Genomic DNA, 13,093 nt, shown 5'->3' with positions numbered 1-13,093 from the left:
CAAGGTTCCCCTTCGTCGCGAAGCGAATATCCTTACCATAGTGGTCACGCGGCTTCCAAGGACCCCGATCCGCCGCGCGAGGGAAAACACGGGGTCCGTCGATAATGTATGTCGATTTGAGTTTCACCAACGGGCGCTCCTGTAGGAGAGAAGCTTCCTCGTCCTTCACGATTGGGACCGCAGCAACGAGCTTGCGCGACTCGAGCATCTTGATAAGGCGGATGATGCATTTTGCGGTGGCTTCAGCACCCAGTGTCCACGAAGCGTTGGTGTATCCGATCACGAAGGCGACGTTGGGAAGATCCTGCAGCATGACTCCGTTCCACATGTACTTAGAGCTAATGTCGAACTTCTGCCCGTCCACTGTTAGCGCGACGCCACCGGCGATCTGTAGCTTAAGCCCGGTCGCTGTGATGATGATGTCCGCGTCGAGCGTCTCGCTCGAGTTGAGGGTGATACCCTTCTTAGTGACGGTTTTGATGGTGTCAGTGCAGATGTTAGCCTTGTCGTTGCGTAGGCTGTCGAAGAAGTCGCCATTCGGGCAGACACATAGTCGCTGGTCCCAAGGGTCGTAGCGGGGCTTGAAGTGCGGGTCGTAGGCGACGCGGCTGGGGAGATGCCATTTCACGCCCAACTTTAGGTACCAGGCTGAGAGGGATGGAAAGCACTGGCAGAAGAGGAAGAAGATACGCTGTCTTTGGATCCAGATGGCGCGTTGTAGTCTGTGGTAAAGGCTTGTTGGCAGTAGATATGATAGCCTACGGTTGTTGGTTGTGTTGGGAATTGACTGAATCCAGGTCGGACTACGCTGTAGCATTGTCACATTCGCCGCCTCCTTGGCTATCTTCGGCAGGAGTGTGATCGCAGTGGCACCACTACCAATGATGATGACCTTTTTGTTCTTGTAGTCAAGGTCCTCGGGCCAGAATTGCGGATGAATAATTTGGCCCTGGAAGTTTTCCAGACCAGGAATATCAGCCTTTAGGGGCTCTTTATAGTCGTAATAGCCGGTGCCGAAGATTATAAGGCGAGCGGTTATGGTCTTGAGCTCACCATCCGCATCGACGGCCAGTGACCAGGTGTTGTCGGCCTTGGACCAATCGGCAGACGACAAACGATGGCGGAGCAGGATATGCTCGTCGATACCATACTTCTGGGCAGTTTCGCGCATGTATTGTTTGATTGCGGGGCCGTCTGCGATAGGGTTACTGTGATTCCAGGGGTTAAAGGCGAAGCCGAAGGTATATAGATCTGAGTCTGAGCGAATGCCGGGATAGCGGAACAAGTCCCAAGTGCCACCTAGGTCCTGGCGAGCTTCGAGGATCGCATAGCTGAAGCCAGGCAGCTGGTCTTGGATGTGATAGGCGGAGTTGATGCCGGATATGCCTGCACCAACGATTATTACATCGAAGTGCGACTTCGACTCGGTAGTGACGTGGCCGTTCATGGCGAAATTAGATGGAGAGACGTGAGGATGAGCATCAGAGTCGGGGCGCAACGTGAGTTAAAAGGAACTCATGTGCCTCGGTTTCAACGTGACGAGCAAAAACGATTCGCGATGCATATTGTATAGTACCATGTTCGTGTGTTTACCATCATGCGGGGAGAAGGGGAGCCAGATTCGTCCCAGCCTGAGATGCCGAAAATATGCATTCAGTCCATTGTCTTGACTCTCTCCAGATGCAGCCGAAGGATTCTCCACATCCCCAGGCCATTTCGGCCCCAACCAAGAAAGAAAAAGACCAATAATTTCCCCTCCAATCTTGATCAATAGAATAAGTAGCACTGCGAACCAGGGTCTTAGGCTCGGCGGGCCCGGTGTCGCTCGGCTCTCATCGGCTGTCATTCCTAGATTCCAGAAGTCATCAGTTGTCATTCCCATCTCTGTTAATTTTCTTCTCAATTGTTTTTGATACAAAAATTATTTCATCGGCAATTCTTCCACTGATTATCTGGCCGTATGCACAGCTCTATAGGGTAGGCGTATTTTCTCTTAGAACAAGCGGGGTTTGTGTTTGATGCCCTTTTCACCGCTGTCTCTCACGATTGCAATCATTCAATAGCACTCCGATCCTATTTTCATAGAAAACATATCCTACAGTTTCAAGGTGTCTAGGCCAGGAGAAAGCCTTTCGCTTGACCATCGAGCAACATCAAGTACAGTCGTCCTCGAAATTGACGTGACCAATAAACACAATATCCCTGAGCGCTCTCATTAAGCGGCACCACAATCGGATAAATCGTCACCGCGGCCTAAAATCCGGTATATTCAGAAGGACAAGTATCTTTGAAATGGCACTTGGTTAGACTTGAAAGTGACTTCCATCGTGTCGAAAGCAAATTCTTGAAGAAAGGTTGGTTTTTGTTTGGATATCTGGATGTTTGATATTTGTGCTTTGGAGATCAGGCATCAACCCTCATCTAACTAACTATTTCGCATACGAGGGGGCACACAAACGAGCGGCGCAGCCCAAAACACATAGTAAATGCGATAAGTTACAACTTGATATCTCGAAAACGGTGGTATATAGGGCTTTTCCTTATAGGCTAACCTTTTATAGGTGATATCTAGCCTCTCTGGGGAGTTAGGAAATATCGCATTTAGTATGGGGTTTGGAATACGCCGCTCGTTTGTGAAATACGTTAACTAAGTAATTAACTAGTTAGTTACATGGTAAGTATATAGTCTAGAGGAGACCATTTCTTACCTCATTTAAACTTGTTGTGACTAGTGATTTCCACGATCGAAGACACTTCCAGCGCACATTTAGCGATGGCGTTGACTCCTGTGCCCCGGAAGTTGAGGCGAAGGGTTGGTGTGCTGATACAGGCTATGCGAGCTGATGGGGTCCGCCGCGGCGATCGTATCGCGGTGTGCACGGCTAACAGCATCGACACGCTACTCATATTCCTTGCGTCGGCCGCACTCGGAGCCATCTTCACATCGATGTCGAGCAATCTAGGCTTGAAGGGAATTTTGGACCGGATACTCCAGACCAAGCCTCGCTGGCTCTTTATGGATGACTGGGCAGTCTATAATGGGAAGGCAATCGACCTACGCGCCAAAATGACTAACATTGCCCAGGGCATGCAGTCAATTCCCGAGTTTGAGGGGGTTGTATCACTCCCGCGGTTTACGTCACAGCCAGCGGATGTCAGCCAGGTTCCAAACGCCTGCCTACTGTCTAGCTATCTCGAGAAAGTCAGACCGATCAACGACGCCCTTGAGTTTGAACGGGTTGACTTTAGAGATCCTTGTCTGGTAGTATACTCATCCGGTACGACGGGTCCGCCAAAATGCATCGTTCATTCCGTTGGCGGGATGCTCTTGAATGGGCGCAAAGAAGGCGAGTTACACATGGAATTAGGCCCATAGAGTGTTACACTGCAGTACACAACCACTGCCTGGATTATGTATCTACTTGGAGTCCAGGCGCTGATTTTCGGATCACGAGTGATCCTCTACGATGGCAGCCCATTCTTGCCGGATGCTACAGCTTTGGTCAGGCTGACAGCGCAGGAAAGGTGAGCTTTTTCCTACCGGTTATTACCACATAAGAGTTTTCTAATCACTAGACCAGGGTAACACATCTTGGAATATCGCCACGGTGGCTCGATGAACTCCAGCGAGCAGATTTCAAACCACGAGAGCTTGTAGACCTAAGCTCCCTGCAGATAGTGTCGAGCACCGGCTCAGTATTACGGGACGAGTTATTTGAGTGGTTCTACGACGTCGCATTCCCACCATGTACCCGTCTCAACAACATTGCTGGCGGCACCGATATCGCGGGTTGTTTTGGGATAAGCAATCCGCTGGCCCCAGTGTATGTTGGAGGATGCGCTGGATACAGCCTAGGCGTCCCCGTGGATGTGTATGAATCCGCCGTCGAAGGGGTTGAGGGCGTCCAGGGAGTCCCAGTGAAAGATGGTGCTCCAGGGGAACTAGTGGCCACTGCAGCCTTTCCAAACCTGCCCACGCATTTTTGGGGAGATGATAGCGGGAAGAAATACCACGACGCATATTTTGCGAGATTCGACAGTATGGCTCCCAGTTGCCTATTTCTCTGTTCTTTTCTAAATCACACGGTTAAACGCGTGAACGCTGACTTTTTGTAGACGTCTGGAACCATGGAGACTTCGTGTCAATCTGCCCCCCCACCAAACAGCTTCTATTCCATGGCCGCGCTGGCGGCGTTCTGAGTCCCTCAGGTGTGCGCTTCGGATCATTTGAGATCTACAGGGTAATAGAAGCCGGGTTCACTGGCGAGATTGCCGACTCGCTCTGTGTCGGTCAGCGAAGACCAACCGATGCCGATGAGCGAGTTATATTATTTTTGCTCATGAAGCCTAGCTCTCCTTTGACGCCGGGACTAATATCCCGCGTCAAGAGCGCTATTTGAGAACATTTAAGTCCCCGCCATATTCCAATGTTCATTTTTGAGACACCTGAAATTCTATTATGTAACCCGGTCCTTTCTGCACGCGATGCTGCACACATGAATTAATTACAAGTTATACCCGCCAGACCACGGTCAATTTGAAAAAGGTTGAGCTGCCTGTGAAGCACATTGTTTCTGGTAGACGCGTTAAGCCATCCGGGACCCTGCTCAACCCGCGGAGTTTGGAATTCTACTATATATTTGCAGAGGTCGAGAATCTATTCCGCGAAAGTAAGCTCTAAGTACATAATTAGTCATTGAGGATTCGTGATAGAATATTAAGTTTGTTTTCAGGAAGTGGGACACTCTATTTGTACATACGCAGATATATATAGTTGTTGTAGCCTGCATATTGCTTCGGCGAGGGGTCGGGATAAATGGAATCATCCATCCATCCATCCATCCATCCATACATATTATACGTACGTAGTCGAAGAATTTGAGCCAGCAATCATCTAAGAAGCAGCGTGTTGTACTCCGTATAGGTCGATCTAAATGGTGGTAATGTCAACTAATCTCTCGTTGGCTGACCTGGGTCTTGGGGCGGGTCCAGCTTGGTGCTGTTCGGCTGTCGTCGGCTGTTGTTCTCCTCTCTGTGTCCTCCAATCCCAGAATCTAGCCAAGTGAACAATCTTCTTCTTCATTGAAGAGGTTCGTCACCTAATCTTCCAAGGATTGTCTTGTTGTCTTGGTATCGCAAACAGTGATGATGCAAACACTACAGATTCAATAGACACTTGGCTACAAGGAAATTGAATCCACCACGGAAACTATTCTCTGTTTGGAATACGAAGGCCACGACGTGAGTATGGAGCTTGATCACACCGGCTGCCATTGAAAGGTCCTGAGCAACAGTCGTCAAATGCCAGACACGAATTGGGCGATACCAAGGAGAACGCGGAGGCTGCCGATCATAGCGAGTCAGTCGACTACTGTACTAAGTGAGTTTGTAATCATGAAGTTAGGGCGTTGCAGGAACATGCGGCACGGTGGTGGCGGAGCTGCTCCCGGGCCTTTCCCCGACCTCGCAAAGTAACCCATTGGGGAAATAATCAGCGTGGTCACTAGCCTATGCACGTTTCTCCAGGTTCAACACAGTCCACAGGAACTAACTAGCCGCACGTAATGTTGGTAGAAACATTACTCATCCCCATGGTAGGTCCACCCAACGGTTCGCTTCATTCTGTGAGAATTGATCCGCAGAAGTTCTTCAGGACTGGCGAATTGGCGGATCAATAATACCGATCAATAATTGCGTGGCCAGGTTCTCCGTACCCTGTACGCGTAAACAATCATCAGCTTGCCCATGATTGAATACAAATCTACATGTCCTTGTGTTTTACCTTGCGACCTGGTCACCTTGGTGTTGCAACCACCGAGTATCGGAGCATCATAGCGTCATTTCAACCCCTCAGTTCGCCATCAAATATTGGTAATATACTCTAGCCAAAGTACGGTGTTACAAAATCATTTATTGACCTTTGCGTTCATATTTAGCTACAAATGTTCCGAATGTCCTTTTCTATTTGCATAAAACCATAGCTCTGATCATAATGGCCACTGCCGGTCAATCTCTTCACGAGGTTCGTGATCGGGCAAGGATCGTATGCTGCCAGTGTCACGCACGCAAGGTCAAGTGTGATCTGCAGACTCGATTACAAGGCACTTGTTCGAATTGTTATAAACATGGATTGGCCTGCCAGTAGGGATCATAAAGTGGTGAGATACCTACGGGATTGCTGACCATTTCCAAGACCTCGCCCCAGCCGAAGAATGACTGTCAAAGAGCGATACACAAAGCAAGTGCCCGGGTCTCCTAGACCTAGCAGAGCAGCTCCTCAGAGGTTTGCAAGGCCAGCGACTCCAAAAACATCCACCGTTCGCGAGCAACAGGACGAAGTGGCTGCCGTTCCAGCACCTGAAGTGTCACATAAACAGTACCTGGGTGCAATGACCTGCATGTTGCATAATGCTCCTAGCATTCCCCCGAATTATCTGCGGATCACAGCCATCTCAAATAGCCGGAACCAGGAGATATTGACCGTAGTGGATCCCACGTCATCACCACCGGAAATTTTATTAAATGCATATGTCGACGCCTACTTCCAACACCTTTTCCATCAATTTCCCGTTGTTAATCATGCCGATTTATCTTCCAGCAAGCCTTCGCTAGCTCTTCAGCAAGTGATTTGCATGGTGGGAACTATGCTGCGGCATCCCAAAGGACCGGATATTCTGTCTGAGAATGAGAAATACTATTACAACGCCAAGACCCTAATCCACGTCAACCACGAGCAGGACCCTATTACCGTTCTGAAGGTTGTGTGTCTTTTGTCAACACGCAACATTGCAGGCCCTGTGTTATTGACTGTTGATTGCGCGTGGCATTGGTTGGGTATAGCAATGAGACTGTTGCAGCAAATGGGTCTGCACCGCGAGGAAATGTGTGTTGGTTTTGCTAGTCCAGGAATTGCACGCAGGATTGCATGGTGCCTTTTCGTGCGTATCCCTCGAATCCAACTTGCTCGTACTAATAACATCAAGGTTCAAGATAAGTTTTTGTCAGGTGCATTTGGACGGCCTACATGTATCAAAGAAAACGAGTTCGATGTTCGACCCCTGACGGGAGAAGATTTCGAGTCTCCCGGCATTCAATCCTTGGTTTTCATCCAGCTGGCCAAGATATCTAGCATTCTGGGTAGTATATTAGACCTCCGATGGCGGTCTCCTAAAGATGTGCAAACACAGGTATGTGCGCCTTGAGTCATTTAGCATAAGTATATTTTTTAAACATATTTTCATACTTGCTTCTGCCGCCATGACAGCATATAGACATCCTCCTTTCACTGAAAGATTGGATCCGCAATCTTCCCACAACTATTCAAATTTTTGACCGCAATGGTTTTCGAAAATACCGACGGGATGTTTTTGAATTACACATTGTGTATTTTGCCACCATTATATTATACTTTGACCTGTTCAACGACCAAGATATAACATCTGTCCCGAACATTGTATCTCTGGTTGCCTCTTCATGCATTGCCCGCTTATACAATGAGATTGACTGCAGGGACGACCTCAGTTATCTCCTTGGTATACAAAATTGGTTTTTAACAGTAGCTGCAATGCCGCAGCTTCTATACAACGCCGCCGAATGCTCACTGGAATCGAATAGCCACTGTTCGGAAGAGCTTGACATGATTGTGTCGTCCTTGGAGCAGGTTCAAGCAAGAATTCCCGGGTCAACGGTGGTATTGAACGCAATCAACAGAGTCCGAATTTCAGGCAAAAGCGGTCGTGTCCGAAACACGACAACAACCTGTGAATCGCAAGAAAAGGTCTTGCTTGGCGAAGGGTATGATATTTTCAGCTTCTGCGACTTGTTTCCATTTCCGAATTCACTGTCACCAAGGCTTGCGCTGTGGGATTCTTATGCTGGGGACGTATTCCAAGGCCTGGAAGCTCCCATGGCCGCGCCTGAGGACCCTGGCGGGATCTTTGAAGAGTTCGCGGATCTTTCTCGATTTGCGTTTGGCGGTCTACCACAGGATTTCTCTTAATATTCTGCTACCATCACTGTCAATTTCACACGAATGGATCATGAGTCGTCTAAAATTGAAGTATGATTCTGATGCGATCGGTCTTCTAAGAAGATTATTTTTCATTTTATATGCTAAGAAGGCCTGGAGAAGGACACGAGGTTGGAAGAAGCCAAGCTGAGACTAAAATAGACACCACCAGCCACCCAATTCTACATTTAGTCTAGTTTCTACTCGTTCACACTCTACCAAGTATCGAGTATACATACTTGCTACACCTTACTTCTCTTCTCGCTTATTGGTATCTTCGGACCATTGGTTTACTCGTCGATTGATACAGTTAGCACGGCCACTGTGTGAGGCCTCAGGTTTGTCGAGCCCCATCGTTGATAGCTGATAGGAAGACTACAGGACAGTCTTCATAACCCAAGCCACCAACACTAGTACAGCAGAAGCTCGAAGGGATCCTAGGGTCTTGACAAAGGGGTTCAGACTGTTCAGGCTATTCAAGCCATTCAGATTAGCTTCAGGTAAAGAGATAAACAGCCCGAAGACAGAGTGGGCCGGACTCGGCAAATTAAGAAAAAAAAAAAATGAAAAAGCAAAACATACAACAGCCGGGATTCGCATGTGGTCACCCACCATACTACTAACCGGCCGGCGTGTGGCTTAAGTACGGCTGAGCGGACGGGAAGCCCTGTTCTCCACACCCTATGGTCGTATGTACCAATTCATTCTAATGGATGGATTATGTATACGTTATTTCGATTAGCCGGTTTCAATTGGATTGAGTTGGCCTTACCTGTACTAATCACAACGGTAGACACGCTGACATCCCAAAAAAGGGCATTTCGAGTTAACATCGAGGCTATCTAGGAAGTTACCATCCAAGTGGTCAACTAGTCATATCAGATCTTCCGTCTGCTAGTGGTTATCAATTACTCTAGTAAATCCAACGCCTGAATCTTTTCAAAAATCGATGTTGAGAGATTTCAATTGTCACGAGCCACTGCACCAAAATCAAAATATTCCCGGATATATCTCTCAATCCACAAACGCAGGGTTATCAAGCAACCAGGCTCTAATTTCAGACTGATATTTCTCCGTAAGACTTTCAGAATATCATGAGCGGGTGTTTCATGGTGCCAGTTTCTACTGATGCTGACACATTCAGAATCAGAGAATTCTGGCTTTGTCAGATCCAGACAGGTGGTTGATATTGGAGCTTCGAGTTTGCTTGATTGAAGCAGGGCTTGGAAACTAACTCAGTCTTTGTGTATTATATCGATTGTCTTGTGGCACAAAATACCATTGAGCTTGTTGGGGCTAAATCAGCAAAAGGAATCTTAAAAGCAACCTCCTGGATAGGGCCCGACGCGTTCAAGTGACAAAAGAAAATGAGGAGATAGCAACACAGAGCTTACCACATGGTGTCACGGTGGAGCGAAGAATTGTATTCTTAGATCTAATTATCCTTTCTCTCATCGTTGATATATACACGCGAAATACTCAAGGTATGGAATTACATGACACCCCCAAGTGTGGCAGTTCTCTCTCGAGCCATGATCATACTATCCAAGTAATCTTTTTCTTGTTTGACATTTTGAGATGTACAGTCTAGAATCCACGATGGAGATAGCTGGTCTAGCCCTGACGTCTGCCTCTTTGTTTACGGCCAGCGAATCTACAACCGGACCGAGAGCGAGAAGAAATTGAATCCCATGTTGCGAGAGTTCCAAATTTTCGATCTTAAATTCGGAGAATTCCAGCTAGAACTCGACATTAAGCTGGCCCAGCGCGCCTTGAAAAGCCCGACGGTAGACCGGAAACACAAGAGGTTCCTAGAGCGTGGCTGGAAACGCATTACGAACTTTTATAAAACAAGTCGACTACCTCATCGAGAAGATGATCCGCAATTCGTCGGTGACAGCAACACCGGCCCGCCATAAAGCTAGAGATAAGCTGCTTGACTTGGGTGGCGCCAACGCCGTCTCCGACGCAGTGGAGAGATTCCAGCAAATCGTGATGGCTGTCCGCAAAGTTGACAAGGAGGATTCACAATTATTTCTCTCATATAATGGGTTCCGATTGCTTCAGTCCGAGAATAGAACCTTCAACTCGAATCGTAATGCCTTTTTTAGCAAGGGGCGATTGGCCAATTCTTTAAATGTCATTTCGAACACACGTAAATGGTTCTTATTCGAAAGAAAAGCATACCAACGCCAGGGTCACCGTAAATAGGGAAGCGACCAAGCAAAACGTCCAAATTTTTAGCCGAGAGGCTACACGAATCGCAGAAACATGAGAGCATTTTGCAGTTAGTCGGCTTTACAGAAGACACCCAAGGTAGTGCGTTTCTGCTTATCTTCGCCTGCCCGCTTCCAGGCCACTACCCGGACAGTCTTAAAAAATATATCAGAACCAATCAAACCAAGCCCACACTTAAGTTCCGCGTCAGCCTTTGCAGCCAGCTTGCGACCCCAGTTCTCCAGACAATGACCCTCCGCCTGGTGCACAAGAATATCAGGCCCGAGAATATCCTTCTTCTTCAAATTGAGACCACGGTTGGTGCCATGGGTGGAAACACCCCGGGGGTCTTCCTCACCAACTGGAAGTATGCTCGTCATGTTGACCCGAGTGTCACCAGCTATCGAGGCGAGACCACGTTGCGGCAAAAGATTGATCAGCATCCCGAGCGTCAGCAAGTTGAGGCAGAAATGGAATACTGCATGGCTCATGACGTGTGCAGTCTTGGGGTATGTATGATTGAGATTATCACCTGGGAAAGCTTGTTGCTCGCGGCCGAGCATCCCACCGTGTCCAAAAGCTTCATAGCGGCATTAAAATTCCTCAGTCTATAAGTGGGCCCTTTTGAACCTTATACCGAGCACGCAGGCCAGATCAATACCAGACTCCTTCTGATGGCAGTGCCCGGAGGGATCTTACACTTCGCTTTGTTGACAAGATGAAAATTTTGCGGGTTATCCAAAGTGCTATTTAACAAATCTTGGAGCCGGGCTGCCCCTCCTGCAGCTTTTGGTAACATTTCTCTTGGTGGACAGATTAATTATTTTTCTCTTAGCAATACTGTATGCTACGTCACGGTCACTAAATTGAAATATTGCATTTATTTATAATTTGACTTTTCACCAAATATAGCAATAAGAGATATCCTCCATTGAATCATGCAGGATGATCTAGATATCCAGCTGGTGCACACATACCATGGATCACAGCAGATGAACCTGGGACAATGGGATTTGCAAGTGAACCATGTAACTATCTATGTAGTTCAATGGGTACAAATTTTGGGACAATATGTAACCTTCAATCCTCCCGCGTTTGGGGGCATATCGCGGGACGGCCCGAGGCCAATATCAGCACGGCCCACTACGTTAGAGAAGGCGGGTATACACGGCGGTCTTTTTTCCGCCGACAAACCCTATGTCTTGCCAAAGATCCGTTCTATAGCTGTATAGCTCAGTCGGTTGGAAGGATTACAGTCCGCTCACTCTAGATGCAAAATTTGGCTATTTCCATGGGCTCCGAACGTCAAATCTATTGATATTACGAGTGATAAAGGAGAGGGCTCATGGCATTTATCTGTGGAGCTTGACAACCTCTGGCCGATGACCTTGCTTCACTCCCGGATTATGCTTGCAACTGCCACTATTGAAAGAGGTATTCCATCCCAGTCTACCAGTAGACAAAGCCGGACGACGTGTTCGAATGCGGATTGGCCTTCAAAGTACTGGCAGTTTCTAGTTTCTAGTTCCCGTCAGCATACTCGGGAAAGCCGTTGCTATCAGAGATACGAGGAGTACTGGTACCGGTGACTGTCATTGACCCCTTCATTCAATGTTCCCACAATTCAAACTCCAGCACCGTAGATCTTTACTGCTTGGTTTGCATATGGCGGGTGGCCTCTAGTGCCATCTCTCTTTGCGCTCACTTCGTTAATATACCGCGGTTAAAAGTATAATGGTGGTAGCCGATGACTAGTGGTATAGTATGATACTCGTTAGCATACTGATGGTCCCTCTACTTTCCTACTCCTAGTAGCCTTAGTAGCGGACGCTATTAGGGGTAAATACATGGGTACGGCTAGGCTATGTAATGGTAGGCCTATCCGCGAGTCATGGTACGAGCAGTACCCCTTGCCAGTATGGACTTATAGTATTCCTTGATCATTTCCCCCATGGCGGGGCTAGCTCTCGTTCTTTGTTCTACGTACAGCGCCATAAACTTTTACTTTTTCTTTGTTTTCTTTTTCCTATCTAGTTTGTGGGTATTGCATTCCGACATGTTGATTCTTAACAAAAGTACAAGTGGACCCTGCAGCTTTTCTTGGGGTACAGAAAAGTGCCAGGTCGTGGATTTCATACGAGAGAAAGTTATAGAAGGTCACGCCTTCAATAAATCTAAATATGAATAGTCTTGCTAATATCTATATTTTTCCAAACCTCGAATCAATCCTTCATCATATTGAAACTGGATCCATCCTTCGACATAACGATGTCAAGGACAGCAGCCCGGTTCAATCATGCTGTTTTGATAATTAGGGCTACACTCATCATTAGAGTCGGATGGATGACTCGCCACTTGGACTGCTCACCCTGGATGGTTAGTGGTTCGCCGTGTGAAAGTTTATGTCTAATAACACATACTTGGATACAGATCACACCATATTTTCTAATGAGACCAGGGTTCAATGTGATCGAGGAGGGTGAACTTATTTAGTGGTAGATGATCGCCCTATCAACGTCAAAAGCCGTGTCAGGATAATGAATGTTAACCCTTAAGGTTGTGTCTCATTTTGATACATTAGGTTGACACGACATTCTTTTGGAGGAAGATTTATCCGCCCAATGAAATACCGGTCCCATCGCGAGTAAGGCAAATAGAACACTCCGATAGACGCGACATATTGGGAAAAGGAGTCGGTCAGTTCAGTTTAAGAAAATGACATTATGTCTATATCATACGGATCCGATGCAGAGGGAAGTTTTAAAAAGCTTTTGTGGATATTGGGATATCCGCTTAGTACTGCATGGCACTCGAACCTTCCACCAGGTCAACCACCGGCTCGGTTAGAAATCTTCCCACATCCCCTCC

At 47.4% G+C, this 13,093-nt stretch overlaps 3 protein-coding genes across 3 annotated transcripts; all 3 read left to right on the top strand.

The window, feature by feature from the left end:
* The first annotated feature begins 297 nt into the window (after positions 1-297).
* Positions 298-655, top strand: BDW47DRAFT_106547 (uncharacterized protein). Its single transcript, XM_024812790.1, has one exon. It carries the CDS (start codon positions 312-314, stop codon positions 573-575), a length of 264 nt encoding a protein of 87 aa, XP_024671639.1. The 5' UTR covers positions 298-311; the 3' UTR covers positions 576-655.
* Positions 656-1,117: 462 nt separating this feature from the next.
* BDW47DRAFT_117831 (uncharacterized protein) lies at positions 1,118-4,681 on the top strand (the record flags this gene model as incomplete). Its single annotated transcript, XM_024815128.1, has 7 exons — positions 1,118-1,241; positions 2,274-2,302; positions 2,801-3,313; positions 3,377-3,525; positions 3,582-4,039; positions 4,117-4,382; positions 4,526-4,681. 7 exons carry the CDS (start codon positions 1,118-1,120, stop codon positions 4,679-4,681), a joined length of 1,695 nt encoding a protein of 564 aa, XP_024671638.1.
* A 5,848-nt stretch (positions 4,682-10,529) lies between these two features.
* On the top strand, positions 10,530-10,878 carry BDW47DRAFT_106542 (uncharacterized protein). The gene has a single exon (XM_024812789.1). It carries the CDS (start codon positions 10,552-10,554, stop codon positions 10,837-10,839), a length of 288 nt encoding a protein of 95 aa, XP_024671637.1. The 5' UTR covers positions 10,530-10,551; the 3' UTR covers positions 10,840-10,878.
* Positions 10,879-13,093: the final 2,215 nt, after the last annotated feature.

Source organism: Aspergillus candidus (genome assembly GCF_002847045.1).
Source record: "Aspergillus candidus strain CBS 102.13 unplaced genomic scaffold BDW47scaffold_25, whole genome shotgun sequence".
Taxonomy (NCBI): Eukaryota; Fungi; Ascomycota; class Eurotiomycetes; order Eurotiales; family Aspergillaceae; genus Aspergillus; species Aspergillus candidus.
The sequence above is the reverse complement of the archived record's forward strand: the minus strand, read 5'-3'. Positions and strand labels throughout refer to the sequence as shown.

What these genes read in the sequence shown, in the direction of transcription:
- BDW47DRAFT_106547 (XM_024812790.1), top strand. Translation starts at nt 312, where the DNA reads ATGACTCCGTTCCACATGTACTTAGAGCTAATGTCGAACTTCTGCCCG.
- BDW47DRAFT_106542 (XM_024812789.1), top strand. Translation starts at nt 10,552, where the DNA reads ATGGGTGGAAACACCCCGGGGGTCTTCCTCACCAACTGGAAGTATGCT.